Source organism: Raphanus sativus, chromosome 2 (genome assembly GCF_000801105.2).
Source record: "Raphanus sativus cultivar WK10039 chromosome 2, ASM80110v3, whole genome shotgun sequence".
Lineage (NCBI taxonomy): Eukaryota > Viridiplantae > Streptophyta > Magnoliopsida > Brassicales > Brassicaceae > Raphanus > Raphanus sativus.
This window is the reverse complement of record NC_079512.1, coordinates 15,074,855-15,095,782: the sequence shown is the minus strand read 5'-3', so window position 1 is coordinate 15,095,782 and position 20,928 is coordinate 15,074,855. Positions and strand designations below refer to the sequence as shown.

The following is a 20,928-nucleotide window of genomic DNA, read 5'->3' as shown; positions in this document are numbered from 1 at the left end:
TTGTCCGTGGTGTTAGGTTGACGATATTTATATAAGCTTTATTATATTAAGAGGCCATAACGTTATATATAATGCTTGCACAAAAATTATGATATACCATATTATTAAGAACACGTTATTATATTTGAAGTTACCAAATACCATATTATGATATACATTGTTATAAAAAAAAACAATGTTTCTGGTGACATTAATATATATTTTAATTCAAAACATGTATTTGTTGTTTTTTTTTGAATTTACTTTATTTAGTTATTTTATAAATTATTGTTGCTTGCGGTATTTGGTATAAGCAAGTTTTAGATTTTAGTCTTCTGGTTGTTTTCGAATGGATTAGTAATCGGAAGAAATTATATTAGTTTGTTTTAATATTTAGTTTTTATTTCTGTATAATTATGTGATATATTTGTTGATGTCTTATTTTGTAATAACTAATTACAATAAGGATTAGATACGTAAGTGTAAAAGACCATAAATTTACTACATTTGTAGGACATTTTAAGACCCATACATAATCTGGAGGAGCAGACATATATGAAAAAATCAGAGAAAACAACCTTTAAATAAAAAAAAACTGAAAACGAAGCATTCTAACCCCTACAACAAAGTATGTGATGCGTGTATGTTTTGCCTGTATATGCACCCTGCCTTGAGATGGTTTCACTCTTCTTCTTCTCTACTCACGGCGATCATTAAGGTGCAAAACGTTTGATGATGATGTCGAGATGGTTTCATTCTTCTTCTTCTCTACTCCCTCACTGCTGTTTCATAATCAAAAGTTAGTAACAGAACATATCTGCCTTGTGTAAACATAACATTGTCTAACTTACTCTGTACATTCTTCTTCGTCTACAAAAACCTCAAAGGAGGAAGCAGAGGCAGCTATGTAAGGGATCAATTTACAGAGACACGTTTAGTTTTGTTTTGGAGAGTAGAGCAGAAGCAGTCAAAAAAAAGAGCAGAAGCAAAAACCTTGAATGCCACCCATTTTCCAGGTAAAGCATTGTTCTCTTTGTTCCTCTCTGATCTGCCTCCAAGCATGAGCCAAGAACCAAACTCTGGTTTTGACTTGTCCATCTCTGCTTGATCACTCGATGTAGTGTCCTTGCAGATAGCCAAAGGTGCCTTGGATGAGCTGCAGAAATCAAAGTGAGTTGCACAATTAGTTTTAGAGTTTTGGTGAAGTATGCTAAAGTGAGAAATACATAACCAACAAAACTGCTTACTGATTCAGCTTTGTTCTCTTTGCTTGTGGTCCTAACGCCTGCCTGCCCGTATCTATACAAAACAGTGTCATGTAAAGCTTAGCAGAACTTAATAATAAAACTTACAGAGTAATTAGAGTGACTCACTGTTATTATTATCTCCCCTAGACAATATAGTCCCAGAGCTTCTTGACGGTAAGTCATTCTCCTTTGGCTCCTGCTGGTAGTTAAAAAAACATTAATCATCATGTGGAAAAAACTTAGAGAAATAGAGAAGATACATCTCAGATTAGATCATCAACATCAACTGTTTTGGGCCTTCTCATAGTTCCCAATGTCTGTTAACTTCTTGTTAGCATCATTCAACTTCTCGACAGGCTTTGCATTTCTGCACAAAGTTTCAACACTTTATCAGTCAAACCAAAGTGACAAAAGCTGATACGAAAGAGACCAAAATGAAGAAGACTTGGCTAAAGATTCCTAGATTGAAGATCTCATTAGCCGTCTTCTCCTTACCCTTAAACTCCATGTGCAAGGCGTAAGCTGCGTAGTACAAAGCATGTGTCTTCCCAAAATCATTAACCTCCAAGAACTTATAAAATGCTCCGCCTTCAAAACAGAGTAGCCACTTCCCTTAAGTACTAATATTCAATACAAAGAAGATCACTCAAAGGAGCTAAAAAGAGAGGAAGCATTACATGTTCCAACCAGACTTTGAGATAACTTTTACCGCTCCGAAAGCCAGGACTTTCTGACGCATTGCTCATATATCACCAACAGCCCCGGGCAATCTCCACCAGGAGGAAACGCCTCCTGCACCCATTTAACACACCTGGAGAGAAGAGAGAAGCTCAAAGTTCAAGACTGGATCAAGTTTCAGACTTTGTATAATCAAGAAATTCTTGATATTAGGGTATGTTACAGTGTTCGAAAAATAACTATAATCACACAGACAGTGATTCTCTTATATATATATATATATATATATATATATATATATATATATATATATATAGCTAGCAGTAGATAACAACGGAGCTTACAATTCAAGCTAATATTGGAGGAATCCCTTTCCTAAAAATCATTTAAGTTTCCATATAACTTGCAACGAATACATGGCCTTGCAATATTACATCAACAGCTTCACAAAATTAAAAGCTAGTTTCGCAAGAAAGGTTTAAACTGAACCTTGGGATTGCTTGGATTTTGAGCTGCCTCAATAGCTACAATTGCTGCTCTAGCTATGATCTCCACGTTCGCCAATTCTTCTCGGAGTTTCACAATTTGAAGAAGTAAGTGGTGGTCTTCTCCATGCCGCATTCATGGTGGCTCGTGTCTTCTTCTCAAGCTAAAGAGAAGCCCTGTTACAAATCAAACAAAAGACTCTCATTATTGGTCCAAAATAGTCAACACCACAACAAAGGGCTATTCGGTTTTCACATTCCTTTGCTAACTTCTTCTCGAAGAGTCACAACTTCCGCCTTAATCTTCATGACTCGATCCAATTCAGGTTTATAGCCTTGGCTATCTCTCCATTACTTATCTTTGTCGCCGATAGCTTCTGTCTATCTTTAGCTAGCTTCTGGACATCCGACCTAGCTTGATCAAGCTCAGCTCCGGTTCCGTTGACCACACGAGCTTCGCCCTATATCCTCAGAGGATTCTGGTAAACCTCATGCGCCTTAGCTTCCCTCTCTCAGGGTTGGTCTCAGGAGCAGTGGAAGCTCACGCTTCTGATTTCTCTGCAAAAGATATTACATTTCAATTCAAGATGATTGGCTGAGAGTAGATACTATGGACGACATATTGAGTACCATTTATATATTTGGATTCAGTAAACTGAGATTCCGATACCTAAAGAGGAAAATGATATCGTCAACGCCGGCAGATAATGTCTTCGGGGGCCATCCAAGAGTCGAGCCTTCAAGCTCTGATCGTGAAAGTGCTTCATTGGTAACATCTCCATGTCCAGGAATTTCTCGTAAATCTTCTACAGGTAGAGGAAGCAGTTAAATAGTGATATGGATACAGTGCTGAAAGAATCTGAAAGGCCTTCGATGTCTAACTAATTGAGGAAGACATTTACTGTTACGAACGTGGAAAAGTGAAGATCATGGATAAACTGCAATAACAAATAAGTTTTTTATTTTATTTTCTGAAGCAATCGAAAAGGTACAATGGGCCGAATCAAAATGTTAAGACAGCCCAAACAAAAGCTTAGTTTTGTTCTAACAAAGCACAGGGGTAGGGATGGCAATCAAGGACCTGGACCGCGGGCCTGGCCCGTAAAGACTTGCTGCGGGGCGGGATTGGACCTCCATTTGATAAGCCCGCAAAATTGCGGGCCTCGCGGGACGGGCTCAAAGCGGGACGGGTTCAAAGCGGGACGGGCTCAAAGCGGGACGGGTCGAAAGCGGGATGGGTTAAACCGCGGGATTTTACAGCAATACTAAGTCTCCATTTATGCTTTCACATGAGAGAGAGAGAGAGAGAGAGAGAGAGAGAGAAGAGAGAGAGAGAGAGAGAGAGAGAGAGAGAGAGAGAGAGAGAGAGAGGAGAGAGAGAGAGTGAGAGAGAGAGAGAGAGAGAGAGAAGAGAGAGAGAGAGAGAGAGAGAGAGAGAGAGAGAGAGAGAGAGAGAGAGAGAGAGAGAGAGAGAGAGAGAGAGAGGAGAGAGAGAGAGAGAGAGAGAGAGAGAGAGAGAGAGAGAGAGAGAGAGAGAGAGAGAGAGAGAGAGAGAGAGAGAGAGAGAGAGAGAGAGAGAGAGAGAGAGAGAGAGAGAGAGGAGAGAGAGAGAGAGAGAGAGAGAGAGAGAGAGAGAGAGAGAGAGAGAGAGAGAGAGAGAGAGAGAGAGAGAGAGAGAGAGAGAGAGAGAGAGAGAGAGAGAAGAGAGAGAGAGAGAGAGAGAGAGAGAGAGAGATTAGACACTATGGAATTCCATTGATGGTGGTTTCAGTATCGATGATGCTTCCGGTCTCCTAAGTGCCTCTAATCTGCACTGTAGAGTTTCTTCAAGTCATCATAAATGATAATAAATACATTTGTTTTGTATAAGTTTAATGTATTGATCTTATAAGAGTATATTCGATCATGTGCAAGATGAAAATCAATTCATGTCTATGTTTGTTTGTGCATGTAGAAATAAGCAATGTAATATTCGATGTCCCGCGGGACGGCCCGCGAAGGCCTGCATATTTCGCGGTACGGGATTGGACAGCTAGTTTAAGGACCGCATCCCGCGCGGGACAGGCCCGCCGTGTACCGCCAGAAGTCGAACCCGCAGCGGTTCGGGACGGGACGGGACGGGAGAGCCCAATTGCCATCTCTACACAGGGGCTATGTTATACGAAGCCCAACCGTGAAATGCGGTTGAAGCCCATAAGAGCTAAATGACGGATCCGACGTGGACGAAAGCTTCTCTCCTATTGGCCTGAATTAAATTGCTGATGTGGACGCCTTCTCCTTTGATCTTATTAGCCTTTTAGTATAGTATAGATATGGCCAATCATTATTTTTATTATTCTACACCAAAACTGTAGAAACATATGACCAAACCGAAGAAACATAACTAGATTTTGATATCATCTATCTATCTATCTATATTATTAAAGTTGAAGTACACAATTGGATTGTTTGAAAACAAGGATACTAGAATAAATGAGATATGTTTGGAAACATGGATAGTAGAGATGTGTACTTTCTTTTATTTACACATTTAGCCATTATATTTCCAATAAATTAATAACAAATGAGAATTGTTTAGAAACATGAATAACATATTTAATATTTATTTTTATTTAAACATTTATCCATTGTTTTTACAAAAATTAAACAACATTCCTTCTATATTTTTTTTATTTACAATTCTGTCATTATATTTACAGTTCCTTTTATTACAATTTTTTTATGGTGAAAATAAAAACAAAAACCGAAATATAAATAGTATATTATATAATTTTTTTTTAAAAACAGTATTATTACCTTCTTTAGTTTAGTCAAATATAAAAATTTCAAAAATTCAATTTTCAAAAAAAAATCATAAAATTAATAATAATTCATAGAAAACTAATGTAAAAATTAAAATTTTGAGACATGGATAAAATTATGTCAAGAAAATAATATATATGATTATTTGGTACATATAAATACTATTAATTATATGATTATTTATATGATGGACCAATACAATTAATTATATGATGACATATATATGATACATATATTTGACTAGGGCTGCGCGTTCAGGTATCCATTCCGGTTCGTTTCGGATCTGTTTGGATTTCGGATTTCTGGGATCAAAAATTTCATCCCGATTCATATATTTCTAAATTTCAGTTCGAATTATGACTAGGGCTGCGTTCATGTATCGATTCGGATTCATTTAGGATCTGTTTGGGTTTTGGGTTTCCGGGGTCAAAAATTTCAGCCCCATTCATATATTTCTAAATTTCAGTTCGAATTATATTCGGATCTTTGCGGGTTTCAGTTCGGGTTCGGATAACTCATTTAAATTATTTTTTAAATTCATTATATGTGTTGAATTTCTTAAAATCTATAAATAAAATAATATATTGTATATAAATCTGAATAACATATGTTAGAATACCTAAACTTAACATATAAATTGGTTTGGTTTAAATTTTGAATCAAAAATAAATAATTATTTTAAATATTTTTGGTGTTTTGAGTGTATTTCACTATGTTTTTTTTTGTCAACTGTATTTTACTATGTTAGATATTTATATTTGGCTATTTTATATATTTTTAAGTATTTAAACCAACCTAAAAGTATAATATATATCCTGGATATTTTTATATACATTTAAACCAAAAATAATTAATATATATAAATATATAAATCTTTTTCGGATACATTTTGATATTCAAAATATTTTGGTTTGAATTGGTTATGGTTTCAATTGTTTAAATATCAAAATTTTAAATAATTTGGATATTACATTAATTTTGATTTGGGTTTAGTATTATTCTTTCGGATCGTGATCGGTTTGATTTTTTAAATTTGAATTTTTTATCCAACATGAAAAATAAATAGCAATATATTTTTGAAATAGCGCGGTCAAAATCTAGTAATCTGTTAAGTTGTGCAACAAAGAAAGATAATCATCTAGTAATTTATTCATGTAAGAAAGCAAACATATTAATTACATAAGATGTTTAAACTTCATACCCAACCGTGATACAGATCCATTTCACCTATTTCCATTTCACAGACGCACAAATCCTAGATAAGCTACCAAATTAACTTTGTTTTCTGCCAAAATCTGGGGAGGCAGTACAATACAGTGACGAGCCAATCAAACAAAGCTATCATACTGTATTAGCAAGTATCCAAAAAAAGTTTAAAAGAAGTTTTAGTTTTGACTGTTACCTTAACTCGAAGGCAGAATATATGAACAAGAGTATTACCTGAATGGCTTGGTGAGTCACCCTTTGGTCACTTTGAAACAACAAATTTCTAGCTCTAAAAAAATTAGTAAAAAATTTCTAGCTCTAAATTTTGCGTCTGCCGGGAGTCGAACCCGGGTCTATTGCTTGGAAGGCAATTATCCTAACCGTTGGACTACAGACGCTTTTGCCTTTTTTCGAACGCTACAGTATATGAACGTCTGAATAATTGTAGATAAGTGACGATATCCAACTAGTTACTCATACCCTTAGATTCCATACCCAACTAGTTACTCAAGGATACTCTCAAAAGTCAAAAGGCATCGTTCACCAACGCAAAGGCAATACATCTAACATATTTATTGTCTCAAGAAAATACATAAATTACAACCGAAATTAAAGAGTTACTAAACAATCACCTGAGTATTAAATTATCCTGCATTGCACGCTTTGGACAAATGAATAGAAAATCCAAGCCAAGATCAATAAACACTAAGTAGATATAAATCTCTAGGGCGAGTTATTACATTTGATGATGAGTTTGCTTGCACCTATCTTCTAAACCGACATATTTCCATTTGTGGTGACAAGAGTGAAGGCTCTGTCCCAATCTTGGCTAACAGATTCTTGAATCTTGTAGTCCCCAATGAAAGGACACCAAGCCTCTTCTACGCCGTTTGTCCCTGACCAAATGACCTTCTCCGGGACATTCAGAAAATCAAAGTCCAACGGCTTTGGGGGTGGGGGTGGTGGCTGCTCGTTAGCCTTTTTGTTGGGTTGGGCCAGCCGCTTATAGCTTCCTCGGTCTTCAGAACGCTACAAAAAAAAACAGAGTGAGGTAATATTAAGACAAACGCTGAAGTCTCATAAAGAAAAAGAGAGAAATGCGTCTGAACTCACTTGTGATTTGGTATTACTGTTACTGTTGCTAACCGCATTCTTGTTTTTCTTTTTAGGAGTTCCGTGTTCCAAGTAGTACATCACCTCGGTCCTTGACCGGAACTTACGATTTGTAACAGGTTCGTAGTAGAACTACATTACCAAAAAAAAATGGAAATTAAAAGCATTTGGATTATCTTTCAGAAATAGCATTATCACTAAAGTTATCCTTTAACTAAACAATGTAAAGCAAGATTGTTTATGATAATCTGAAAACCAAAGACAAAATTTTCCAATTTTACTTTTCTATTCAAGGATTGGGAGATCTTCACCTTATCCACCAAACCAGCTTTGGTACCGGAGGTTCGAACCTTTTCTTCGGTTGTCCAACCAGGAGGCGGCGCCCAGTTATCCCCCGGAGATGCACGCTTCTTCGGCCTTGATTCCACCAGAAGACCCGTCTTTTCCGCCGGTGGTTGCGCCTGATCCGTGCCGTTCGACATCCCCGAGCAATCCACTCTAGGTTTCCGTTAGCAGCAGGTCGATCTAATCGAACGGCGGTGTCGAGAGAGGAAAGAATATTATTTGTGTCGACCCTTTTCATTTTTTTTTTATTTATGAGAAGCCCAAAAGGGCAATAGAGATGTTGACGCAAGCCCAATCTCTTTCCACTTACCATTTTGACCATGCTTTAGACTTTAAATCATGGCCATCAATTCCTTCCAAATTATTCCGAAGTTTTGACATATAAAATGCTGATATATGTTTTCCATTGTCAAAACAAGTGTCTCAAGCTCTGAGTGCAAAGAACACTCCATCTCCAATTCTCGTGTCTACAATGTCGCCAAAAACTCGTCTCGCCAAGAAAAAAGAAAAAGCGGGAGCGTCGGAGAAGAAGAAGAACGCCGCCGTGAAAAGAAAAGAAGCGGCAGCGAAAAGGAGAGCCGCCGTTAAAAAAAAGAGAGAAGCGGCGAAGAGGAGTGAGACCACAAAGAAGAAGAGGAAGCGAGATAGTGGTCTGGACGGTGGGTCCTCGTCGAATCCAACCAAGAGGACTCGGAACCGTGTGAGAGAAACCGCAGGATCTCCACCGGAAAATGAAGGCATTCATTCCCCCACACCGGACCCCGCCACACCACGCCCAGTGTCTCCGAGTCAGCCACAAAAATCGCCAACACCAACTCATGCGGAGAATGAGGCCGAGAATCCACAACAACCTCGAGTAACCTCAGGCTCTTTCACAAAGAGTCCTTCACATCGTGTAGACGAGCAGAACGATGAGGAGATTGGATCTAACAACAGAGATCCAAACACACCCGAAGTTGCCGTTGATAATGAGGCACCAAGAACGGTAACAAGTCAATTTAAAATGGTTTTAGAATTATTTGTGATAGGGTTGAACTAGTAGTGTAACTAGTACAACTAAAATAAAACTAGTTCAACTGTTTATAAGTAGTTATAAACAGAATGAATGGAACTAGTATAACTAGTATAATTGAACTTCTTATAATTATATAACTGCTACAACTATCAAAAGTACAATTAGTTTAACTAATACACCTGAGTATTGAATAACTAGTACAACTAAAAGAATGAAACTAGTTCAACTTGTAATAATATGTTGTAAAACAGAATCAATGGAACTAATATAACTAGTATAACCAAACTTCTTATAAATTATATAACTGGTACAACTATCAAAAGTATAATTAGTTTAACTAATACACCTGAGTATTGAATAACTAGTACAATTAAAAGAATGAAACTAGTTCAACTCGTAATAATATGTTGTAAAACAGAATCAATGGAACTAATATAACTAGTATAACCAAACTTCTTTATAAATTATATAACTGGTACAACTATCAAAAGTATAATTAGTTTAACTAATACACCTGAGTATTGAATAACTAGTACAACTAAAAGAATGAAACTAGTTCAACTGGTAATAATATGTTGTAAACAGAATCAATGGAACTAGTATAACTAGTATAACCACACCAACCACACTTCTTATAACTAATATAACTGGTACAACTATGAAAAGTATAATAAGTCTAACCAATACAACTGAGTATTTTGCTTTTATTTTCCAGGTTGAGAGGGATATGACCATAGAAGCTGACAGACCTGCTGGTTTTTTCTTCAAACCGAGCGACTATCAAAAGGGTTGCAAGCTCTCTTCAAGGTGCCGCCAACACGATTTTCTGACCATGCTGAATGCGGTTGATAAGTTTGATGCCTCAGAGAAGAGTTGGTTTCAGGATCATCCTCAGTTCAAGCATTTATTCCACATGGATTGTACCTCAACAAGAAAAATGATGGGATTGTGGATGTTGCTACTTCGTACTATGCATACAGGAAAGGGTAGACAGGCTTGGTTTGGAGTAAACGGTGTTCCAGTTAGATACTCCATCAGGGAGCATAGCCTTCTCTCTGGTTTATACTGCCACTCATATCCAGAAAACTATCAGAGGATAAGGAGCATGAAGTTTGCGAGAAAGTATTTTAAAGTGAAGAAGACAAAGGATGGAAAGGAAAAGGGTCTGCAAGTGACAGAAGAAGATGTCAAAGAGAAACTTCAGAAGATGAAGTTTGATGGTAGTGGCGATCGTCTGAGGATGTTGGTTCTTTACTTTCTGGCTAGAGTTTTAAGAGGAAGGTCAAAAGCAAATTACTTCATTGAGTATTTCCTTCTTCAAGCAGTAGAAGATCTGGAGTTTTGCACCAAATTTCCATGGGGCCGTTACACATTTGAAGATTGCATGAAAGAGATTTTTCATGTGAGGGATCATTTTCGTGATGGGATCCCAGAGGAGGCACAATGGCCATTTCCTGGGTTTATCAACCCACTGGAGGTATGAATTTCCTGGGTTTCATAAGCATATTTGTTATAATATAACTGATGTGATTGTGTGAAATGATGTGCAGATATTAGCATTTGAATGTATCCATGTCCTTAGGGAAAGATTCAGAGAGCCTGTTCCAAACTGTCTCGATGGTTGTCCAAGAATGTGCAAATGGAGGTTCAAGAGGACCGGAACAACAGGATTTCCACTTGACATGCGCTAGGAAACACAAAGGTAAAAGCTTATAATTTTTTTTAGTGTTGTTTATGTCATTTTCTTCAAGTTCATAGTTAATTAAATGTGTAATTTGTTGTTGGTCATATTTCAGGAGATTATCAGTATTTTGGAACCAGTAGGATATGAACTAGACCTTTTGTATCAAATCATGGATGAAGGGACTTTTGCAGACTTGGAGCTGAAAGATGATTCGGATACGCCAGACATAGCTGTTGACAGTTGGAACAGGATCCTACTTCAACCAGGGAGTAAAATTTTCTGGCCGGATCTATATGAGATGGATGTGAGGACCCGAGAGCAACAAGAGGAAGCAGGAGGCGAGGCAGGAGGAGAGGCAGTTCGTGAGAGATTAAGAGAATTAGAGGCAGGGGGAGAGGCAGGTGTTGAGGCAGGGGGCGAGCCAGGAGGCGAGGCAGGTCGTGAGAGATTAAGAGAATTGGAGTTGAAGTTGAACAAAAGAATGGATGATGGATTTGCATTGAGAGACAAAACAATTCGTCTTCTGACAGCAAGAGTAAAGGAGTTGGAAGAAGACAAGATTCAGAGAAAAAATTGGTCATTCCAAGTTGAAACTGATTATGTTTCAGGAGGCAGAAGAAAGGAGGGCGAGATGCATGGTGATAAGGAGGATGGTGAGGGTGATAAGGAGGATGGTGAGGGTGATAAAGAGGCTGATAAAGAGGATGGTGAGGGTGATAAGGAGGAGGGTGATGAGGAGGATGGTGATGAGGGTGATAAGGATGATGAGGATGGTGATGAGGTTTACAGTGAGGCAGAGGCTGATAAGGAGGATGGTGAGGGTGATAAGGAGGAGGGTGATGAGGATGATGGTGATGAGGGTGATAAGGATGATGAGGATGGTGATGATGAGGATGGTGATGAGCAGATTGAGGCAGAGGCTGAGAAGGATGGTGAGAAACAGATTGAGGCTGAGAAGGATGGTGAGACAGCTGTTGAGAAGTTAGTGCAAGGTAAGTCATGATAACATATAATTTCAAATTATATTTTTAATAATGATGATCTAAGTCAGGATGTATTTTTGTTCAATGTAGATACTGAAGAGAGATTTGATGAGAATGAAGATGAGCAATCTACACTTCAGATTATGGCAGACACTGCAGAGAGATTTGAGAAGGCTGCTGCGGAAAAAGCTGTTGCGGACAAGACAGATTCACAGGATGCTGGTGAGAGGCCAAAGAGGGTGTCCAAGGTTTCTCATTTGTTGAGGTCTCCTTTTACGCCAAACTGATTTGGTGAAATGTTAAACTATGTTGTGTTTTTAGAACTTGTATGTGTTTGTTTTAATACCTAAAACGGATGAACTTGTATGTGTGTGTGTTTTAAAAACCTAAATCCAAGCTTGTATGTGTATAATTAATTTGGTGGTTGAACAGGTTGCATTTACAGGTGGGGAGCAAGTAAAACTGCATATTTGATGCCAAAAAATATAAAAGTAGAATAACTAGAAAAACTAGTACAGCTAGTGTTGAATTAAAACGTGTAGGACTTATCTGGGAATCCACTTATCTGAAACACATTATGCACACAAAGTTGTTTTAGTTTTTTAGTTATACTGGTTTCTATGAAGTTGTACTAGTTTATTAGTTATACCAACTTGCACAAAGTTGCACTAGTTTATTAGTTATACTAGTTTGTACAGAGTTGTACTTTGGCAGTGAAACCTGAATATATTAGTTGTACCAAAGAAAAAATACCATAATCTTAGTTGTACCACTCATTTATGTTAACATGTGTTTGCCCAGATGTTTTGCCATCATCACTATTGTGAAAGTACTTGTCATGTATGTTTTGCCAAAAATATGTGGACAAACAAGTTAACAAACCTTAAATGTATAAGGTAGATTAAGCAAACTTTTGTGATGGAGCTAAAAATCCAGAAGAAAAAAAAACAATACAAAACACAAAAGAAACCTATCCAGTCACATAAAAATTAGATTATTTGATTGTTTTATTAATATGGAAAGCCCCAAAGAATGTTTAAATTTCAGAACCTGCATAGTTGTACTAGTTATACTAGTAGAACCTATTATAGTAAAATATACATAGTTGTACTAGTTATACTAGTACAACCTATTTTAGTTTTACTAGTTGTACCAGTACGACAACACATATATATGAGTGTTATGATTTATGAAGTTTTACCATGTTGCACCTGTATTACCTGATTGAAACAACACAAGGCATAAATAAATTCTACAACACTTAAATAAATTCTACAACACATAAATAAGTTCCATAACAAGTTAACAAGTAAGATTCACTCATCATTTTCGTTGTCACCTCCCTCATCCCCATTTGCCTCGCTGCCACTGCTGCCACTGCTGCCACTGCTGTCACTGCCACTGCCACTGTCATCACTGCCACTTTCTTCGTTTTCACCAATCAATGGTGGATAATTCTTCTTTCTCTTCCTACGGTATTCTCCTGCAGATGGGAATCTAGTAACTTGTAGTCTTCCTTTCTTTTTCTCCACAGACGGAGGGAAGACAACCTTAGATCGGATTTCCTCAGGAATTTCAGAACTTTCCCATGTTGAATGATGAGGCACTGGATATATTGTCCTGCAATATGCCAAAGTCCACTGCTCCATCCAGTAATATCTAGAACAATAATGTTCAGCCATTTCTCCACGCTTCATGATGGCAGCAAGTGCATGCACACAAGGATACCGATCAATATCAAAATACCTACAATAGCATGTTCCGTTGCTCAAATCAACAAAATAACCATGACCATCTTTGCCAACCACATTGTGGTGACCTTCAAATGTATTTAGCTCGGTCACCGTGAGCTTTTTTGCCTTAGGATAATTGTGATGCAATATCCCATGCACATACGGGACTAGTATCTGCCTCTCTGGTACGCGTAAAGATTATATACGGTATTTGTTAAACCATTCTGTCATCTTTGCCACGATCACATCAAGCATTGGCAACAGTGCATATTTCTTTGGTTCCTTCAAAACACCATTGATAGATTCAACAGTGTTGGTTGTGTCTATGTTGTACCTTTCTCCCAGAAATTTACATCTTGCCCATTTGGTCTCATGAACACTGTCATCAAGATATGCGGCCGCTTGAGGATACGTTCTCCTGAAATCATTGTAGCATTTTCGGAACTCCACCTCGTTGTATATACCAGCAATTTGGCGAAATTTACTCGCAACCCCTTTCTTGTTAACATTGTTGCATGCTCCGCTGACATTATTAGACAAGTGATAATTGCAATATCCATGGATCGCCAACGGGTACACCTCGTGTACTTTCTTGATGATGCTCTGGTTTCTATCAGTACAAAACACAAGCCGAGGATCATCTGGTATCAAAGTTTTTAATATGGTTAAAAACCACTCCCAGCTCGCATTTTTCTCACCATCTACTACTGCAAAAGCGAGGGGATAATGATGATGATCTGGATCCTGAGCAGTGGCAATGAGAAGCACTCCTTTGTACACACCCTTCAGGTGAGTTCCATCCATTATCATCACTTGCCTCATCGCTTTGAACCCTTCGATGCAAGCTCCGAGCGCAAAGAACATATACTTAAACTGGTTCTTCTCATCCACTTCTAATCGTGTAATGGTATCAGGATTCATCCTTTGTAACATGTACAAGTAAGATGGCAGCCTAGCAAAACTCTCCTCCGGGTTACCACGCAAATCACTCAAAGCTTTATTTTTACCTCTCAAAGCCGTAGAATATGAAACCACAACACCCAGTCTGTTCTTCACCAAATCTATGAGAGTCTTTGGATCCGGAGTCTTTTATTTTCCGGGATAATCATTGTGCACCACTGATGCGACCAAGCCTGCTGTACCTCTTTTCTTCTTCTTCATGACACTTGCATCTCCACGCGAGCACGTATGCATCTTTCTATAAGTTCTGATAGAGAAAAAAGCAGAGTTCTTCAGCTTTGCAGCTCGTAAATACCATCTGCATCCAGCCCCACGACATTTCAATATGTAAACCCGAGGATTCGACTTCATTATATCAACCTCAAAACAATTAGAATGCACACCTTTGTCCACTAAATCCCTCACTTCTTCTCTAGTCGCAAATTCTTGATGCAAAATCATATCAATGCCATCATCCCACTCTGAATTGACAACAGGAGGTTCAACTGCTGTAACAGCCGGCAACTCCTCCCTATCATCCATTTCATCACCCTCTTCATTGATTTTCTCATGCTCTAACTCATCCTCCTGAACATGAGGGAGAATATGTGGAACAATTTCCAACTCTCCAACTCCAGCCATGTCATCATTAGCTCTGGCATCATTCAGATTTTCCTCATTCATAGAAAACATCTCGTTACTCTGATTTTCTGAGACGATTTCCTTAAGCTCCACATGCAAGACACTACGTCGGTTTTTCTTATCTACCTTCATTAAATATCCTAAAACATCTTCATCATCCAAGATATAGCAAGGCCTCTTATTATTCATCGCCAGCGGAAAGTAACTCAATTGAAGCTTCGTCCCAACTACATTGATCTTCATTTTCTTGGCTATTCTATCAACCAACTCAGAATAAGTAATCTCCTCATATCTTCCTTTCATCACTAGTGTAGAAATATGTTGCTCTTCACCATGTTCAAAATATATCACCACAGACCCATTGCTATCCATAGTTCCTGAAAATGATTAAAAACCAACATTATCATTTATTTATTATACCAGTTGTACCAGTTCTAAGGTCACAATAATTTTAGTTATATTAATATTACCAATTAGACTAGTTTACATGTAACAGTAGTTATCAGTTATACTAGTAAGATCAGTTATACTATATCAACTTTGCACATGACTACTGTAAGTTATACGAGTTGTACCAATACTACATATTCAATGTGTTACTACGAGTTGTACCTGTTGTACCATAGACAAAAACGATTTATTCTACAATATCATGCTTCATACTTTAACCAAAATATATTAAACTTTATAATCTGACTCATATGATTAACGCACATTTTGTTTGACTAAACTGAAACAAACAACAATAAAAAGAGAGAGAGAAACAGAAAAAGAGTGAAGGAGAGAGTTTACACTTACCAACCGATTTCAGAACTAAGGACGACGTACATAACCTGTTTCACGGCGTCCTAACCTGTAGAAAGACCCCAAGAAACAGAGGTGAAGGTTTGTGGATGAAGAGTTGAAGAAGAAAGCTTTGGTTGGTGAGGAGAATAAATTTTCGTGGTGGTTATGGTTGTAGGAGAAGTGAAGAAGAAGAAGAAGAATTAATGGGAATTAATGTGTGAAATTCAAAGGTCAAGATTAAAACAAAGACAATAGATCCGACGGCCAAAATGTGAGTTTCATTAATGGCATTCTTGTGAATATTTCATCCCTCAAAATCGATGGCTCACATTAAAACGTGAAGAATCTGATCTAATGGTTGAGATCCTAAGAGTATATTGATAATTGACACTCATTGTGTCCCATTTGTCCCATGATAGATCAATTTTGGTGGTTGCAGATTTTTTTTTTGTCCTTTGTCCCTTTCTAGATCAGCGTCCCTCAAAAGTAGCATGGTTAGGTGACTCATCTGGTTCCCCACACATAGGACAATAATTATCACATTACATATATTAATTTGTCAAGTTCTTGTTATAGCACATGTCATGTTATTAACTTCCATATAAAATGACTAAGATGACGCATCTTCGGTGGCACATGAATTTTCCAAACAAAGGATTGAAGCTTAGTAATGCTCGGTATTGAATATACTACATTTTTTTCTCTCTAGAACATTTCAGGAAATTCAATATTATGCATTACCGTGTACTGTCCACTCTTCATAAAAGTCTAGCAAAATCTATATCTTTAATTGGTTCAGCTTATGGCCAAGCTTCTAATCATAGGACATGGATGCACAAATTTTCCCAGCATTTATATGTCCCACTTCTTTGATTCAGCATTGATGAAATCACTAATATTCATTGTTGGATGAACAATCGGAATTTCGGGCCTCGCTAATTCCAAAAACCTCATATTTATTTTCTTTTAAGAATATTTTCAGATAATCTGATGAATTTTAATTTTATAATATATATTTTTAAACAATTCAAAAACGATTTAGTTTTTCAGGAAATGTACACATCCTTACATAATTCAAAATCTAAACATGACTAAAACTTATATTACGAGTTAATTGTTATTTCTTGGTGATTTAATTTGCTTTTTGACAAATAAAAAGTAAATCTGTGAAACAAACCGATTGAAGGCTTTTTGTAGAAAACCAAATATGTTTTGATCGTATGTGTGTATTTTAAATATGTTAATTTTGTATGTGATGTTGTGCAAATCATACCAAAGTCGAGAATACTACTCTTTTTTTTTTTGGCAACGATACTATTCTTCTATTGGTTGCTAACATTCTCCTTTATCACCACCAGCAGCCACAAGGATCTGATTTTTATATTTATGCCCTATCACAGTCAAGCTTGCAAACTAAAATGAATTCATGAGATTGTTTGAGTTTTGTAATCAGTATATCACTGGTTTTCTTCATCAGAACCTATGTTATGTATTTTGATAAAAAAAAAAATTTGAAGGATGTAACTTGTAACTAGTAAAAGAATAAATGAGATGAAATTAATAATTTATTTATGATATTTAATTGAAGGAAATTAACATTTCACTTATTCCGAAACAATTTAGTATGAAATGTCTTTTTTTAATGAATGTTGTTATTTTTCGGAAATTATATGAAATGAAATGGAATACCCCTTCCATTCTTTTACTTTAACTGGTGAAAATTATATGAAGTGAAATGAATAAAGCCTGCATTCATAAAATATTCTAAAATATGCATTCGAGTTGCTCCTCAAGTGTAAAGAACCGCTCTTAGAATATTTTTATTTTTGTCAAAAAGTTTAAGGGGTGGGGGGGGGGGGTTACGTGAATGAGTTTATTTTTTTAAGTGTTGAGAACACTTGTTATATTCGATTTAGAAAGACATTAATTTTTGGCTAAGAGTTCAGAATATTGTTTGTGCAAATTATATGATTTTGACAGAGTGATCTGTTTAGGGAGGTTAGATGTAAGAATTGAGATTCATATATCAAAATAGTTTCCCCAGAGATAAATTAAAGGAAGTATATGAGAATTGTAAAATGTGGGATGAAAATAAGACATTTTAGTAGACCGAAGTAGTGGAAATGTAAGAAAATAAAATTTGCTCATTAGAACTGATTATGTAATAGCTTGTAGAGGATGAGTCATAAATAATTGGAAATGACAGGATAAAGCCAAAAAATGTCAATAACTGTCTGATTTGGTAGATAAGGCTTAAGAATACCTCTCATTTTTCACAACTCAGAAAATGAGTCTTAGAGAGAAGTCACACCAAGATTAGATTCCTAGAGAAGGATATCGACAAGGGAGAATTGAGAAAGTAATAGCACATGAATTATCAGCTGAAAACATTAATAAGTTCATAGTCTTGAAATAGAGTGAGTTACACAAAAGAACACTTTTCTCTCTTTTGCTACACAAAAGAACACATCTCACTTGGTGCACACAATTGATGAAATCGATGTGTGCTTTATACCAATTTGTCCTTCACGCGAGTTAATGAGATGAAATTTATTATTTTGTATTATTTTTGTTAGTTTTTATTTTTATTAGTTTATTTCTATTTCTTTGCTTCACCATAGCTTTCATCTCCCTATTCTCCATCTTCACAACTTCCATCAAATCCACCATCTCATCCTCCTCTCCAGTAACCACCTCCACCAGTTTCTACGACCTTGTAACCACCACAACTTCCAATCTGGTATCCACCACCATCACGACCTCCGCCACCGTATCCCCCACTGTCAAGTCTTCCACCTCCACCACCACTGTACCCACTTCTATATCTATAACCACCACCACAACATCCACTCTGATAACCACCGCCATCTTCGTAACCCCCTATCTAACTGTCTTCCATCTCCTGGTTCTTTTTTCATGTCAGAATCTGTTTGATTCTTGAGGGTTTCCCGAATCTTACCAATAGGTGTGTTTGACGGAGCAAATGATCACAAAGAAGAATTGGATTTTTTTTGGGTGTTCACAAGATCAATTGGGTTCAAACATTGAATCGTCGTCTTTGGGAACGAGAGATAAATGGGGTTAGGGATTTAGGAACACGATTGGAAAAGTGCTTTTGGTTTTACATTTTTTCTGAAGATCTCTAATTCGATACATAAAAGGGAAAATGAAAACTAAAATCTAGTCTCTGAGAGCAACAATACTACACTGAAATGGGAAACATGTATCTACAAACACACAGCAAAGCAAGCCAAACCCTATATGGAATCAAATCTAAGCGCTTAGAACAGAGTCTCCAGATCCGGCGGCTGAAAGTAAACGCTCCTCGGCGGATCTCGTTTCCTCACCACCATTGATTTCTTCCTCGGCAGCGGAGGACAAACCAACAACACCGGAATCCTATTCTTGGTGCTTCTCGGCGTCATTTCTCCACCATCTCACTCATCCTCTCCACCACTTCCTCCGCTTTTACATTTTAAAATTCAAAATATAAATCAATAAAAAGAATAGTAATAAATGTTTTAGTGAAGCAACGAGAATGCTCTACATGGTTAAAGGGTATATATGTCAAACACCACACAGAAAGTGTGTACCAAGTAGAAAGTGTCTTATTATGTCATTGCAAAGACGTAAAGTGTCTATGTGTGTAATTTTTTCCTTGAAATATTTTCATTAAGCTAAAATGAGGATGTGATTTATTATGGCAATGCATTAGGTTCAAAACTTTTATATTAATTTCTATGTTCTTTGTGTAAAAGTTTGTTTAGATATTTTATTTAAACTTCATTCTTTTCATGTGATTTTATTCAAAGATCAGAGAAGGTTCTTTCTGTTCTTAGGATTTGCATGGCAAATTTGATATATTGACGGAATGATTAAGTTAAGATTATTGAGTGGAAAATTCTATTTAATCTTAAATTGCAAAATGTGTGAGCTACAATGTGTTTAAGATAATTAATTTAAGAAAGAAGTTTACTAATGAAAATTGGAATACATTTTAATTGTGTGGCATTATTAGTGAGTGGAATTTTAGATCATATGATTTTAAGTTGGTGGAATTTTAATCATGTGTATTGTTAGATCGGTGGACATCAGTTGTTACGAACTTTGGGTCAGTGGAATTTTGTTTTGTGAAAAGTCAAGTTGATGGATCTTTGGTTGTATAGACCTTCTGATTGTGTTAGTCGTCCGTTTTCTGGACCTTCTAATCGTGTGGGTCATCGGGTTAATGGACCTTCAATCGTATGAACATGTATGTTGGAGGATCTTCAGTGTGTGGACATTAGGTTGTGTGGATTGTTGAAGTGTGTACCATTGATTGTGTGGACTGTGATATCTGTGGACCTCCAGTTATGTAGACTTTCATGCTAGTTGGATCATTGGATTAGTGAACCTTTGATCGTGTCTACTGTAAAGTCACGGACCAACAATTGTGTGATCATGTAGATCGTTAGATTGGTGGACATTGCAATTTGTAAGTGCAAAAATGCAATTTCTCAACAACTCAATCCCACAAATTATAGATGCCTAAGCTAAATTTTCAGAAACAAATAAGAAGCAAAAATTAATATCAAAACACCGAAAAATGTACCCTCATATCAAGAAAAACACTAGTCTTATACATTGTTGCTCCCTTATGTGCAGAAGCAACAATAATTTACTGTATTGGTTTAAAAGAGATCTATTCCCATTCAAACTCATATGTAATAAAATATTGCCACACGTTTAATTTAGTAAAGAATAACTGGAAGCATGTTGTTTTGTGATAAGATCAGACAATAAATGCACATATTGAAACTGAGTAACTTTATCTTGAAACGACACGAACACCTACACTTTTGTGTATGTAGCATACACACCCACAATATTTTTCCATTTCAATGGTGGTGTGGTGGTGGTTTCTCTGTTGTTCCTCCCTATTCGATGATGCAAATAAGGTTAGCACGTGTCACGTGATATCATCTCTTCTTCTTATTTCTTTTGCTTCCGGTGGCAAGGGGGATTTGCTTGAGTGGTTGTTGATTCTCAGCAGAGAAAGTCGGAGTAGTGACGGCTGCAAATCTTTGATTTTTTTTACGGGATGGATATTTCTCGAACTTTTGTACTTTCATGTTGTAGATCGGTTGTTCTTTTGATTTGCCAGTGGTGGTGTAACATAGGTAAAAGGTTGTCAGATTGCATTTTGGCTTCCTAGGAGTTGTGATTAGCTCCTTCTTCTATTTTTAGCCACAGGTCCTCTACATCTTTTGTCGCTTCTTCTATTATGATTTTTAAGGGCTTGGTGATGTTGT

At 36.8% G+C, this 20,928-nt stretch overlaps 3 protein-coding genes and 1 non-coding gene across 4 annotated transcripts; 1 reads left to right on the top strand and 3 right to left on the bottom strand.

Annotated features, from left to right (window-relative positions):
- Positions 1–456: 456 nt before the first annotated feature.
- On the bottom strand, positions 457–2,525 carry LOC108829888 (mitotic spindle checkpoint protein BUBR1). Its single transcript, XM_057004138.1, is given in 9 exon segments — positions 457–758; positions 831–882; positions 973–1,135; positions 1,227–1,278; positions 1,353–1,425; positions 1,508–1,546; positions 1,548–1,593; positions 1,936–2,018; positions 2,394–2,525. Coding segments are annotated over 8 exon segments (621 nt in total). The 3' UTR covers positions 457–758; positions 831–849.
- A 4,198-nt stretch (positions 2,526–6,723) lies between these two features.
- Positions 6,724–6,795, bottom strand: TRNAG-UCC (transfer RNA glycine (anticodon UCC)). The gene has a single exon. It is a non-coding gene; the product is annotated as a tRNA-Gly (tRNA).
- Positions 6,796–6,955: 160 nt separating this feature from the next.
- On the bottom strand, positions 6,956–8,088 carry LOC108837895 (methyl-CpG-binding domain-containing protein 5). The gene is made up of 3 exons (XM_018610895.2): positions 7,822–8,088; positions 7,511–7,642; positions 6,956–7,426 (listed from the first exon to the last, which is right to left on the bottom strand). Exons 1-3 carry the CDS (start codon positions 7,990–7,992, stop codon positions 7,169–7,171), a joined length of 561 nt encoding a protein of 186 aa, XP_018466397.1. The 5' UTR covers positions 7,993–8,088; the 3' UTR covers positions 6,956–7,168.
- Positions 8,089–10,723: 2,635 nt separating this feature from the next.
- Positions 10,724–11,824, top strand: LOC130508564 (uncharacterized). Its single transcript, XM_057004137.1, has 2 exons — positions 10,724–11,546; positions 11,628–11,824. The coding sequence occupies exons 1-2, from the start codon at positions 10,724–10,726 to the stop codon at positions 11,822–11,824; spliced, it is 1,020 nt and encodes a 339-aa protein (XP_056860117.1).
- Positions 11,825–20,928: the final 9,104 nt, after the last annotated feature.

What these genes read in the sequence shown, in the direction of transcription:
- LOC108837895 (XM_018610895.2), bottom strand. Translation starts at nt 7,992, where the DNA reads ATGTCGAACGGCACGGATCAGGCGCAACCACCGGCGGAAAAGACGGGT. An exon ending in AAGCTGGTTTGGTGGATAAG is followed by an intron (nt 7,643 to 7,821) that starts GTGAAGATCTCC and finishes TTGGTAATGTAG; the next exon opens with TTCTACTACGAACCTGTTAC. An exon ending in ACAGTAATACCAAATCACAA is followed by an intron (nt 7,427 to 7,510) that starts GTGAGTTCAGAC and finishes TTTTTTTTGTAG; the next exon opens with CGTTCTGAAGACCGAGGAAG.
- LOC130508564 (XM_057004137.1), top strand. Translation starts at nt 10,724, where the DNA reads ATGGATGAAGGGACTTTTGCAGACTTGGAGCTGAAAGATGATTCGGAT. An exon ending in TGTTGAGAAGTTAGTGCAAG is followed by an intron (nt 11,547 to 11,627) that starts GTAAGTCATGAT and finishes TGTTCAATGTAG; the next exon opens with ATACTGAAGAGAGATTTGAT.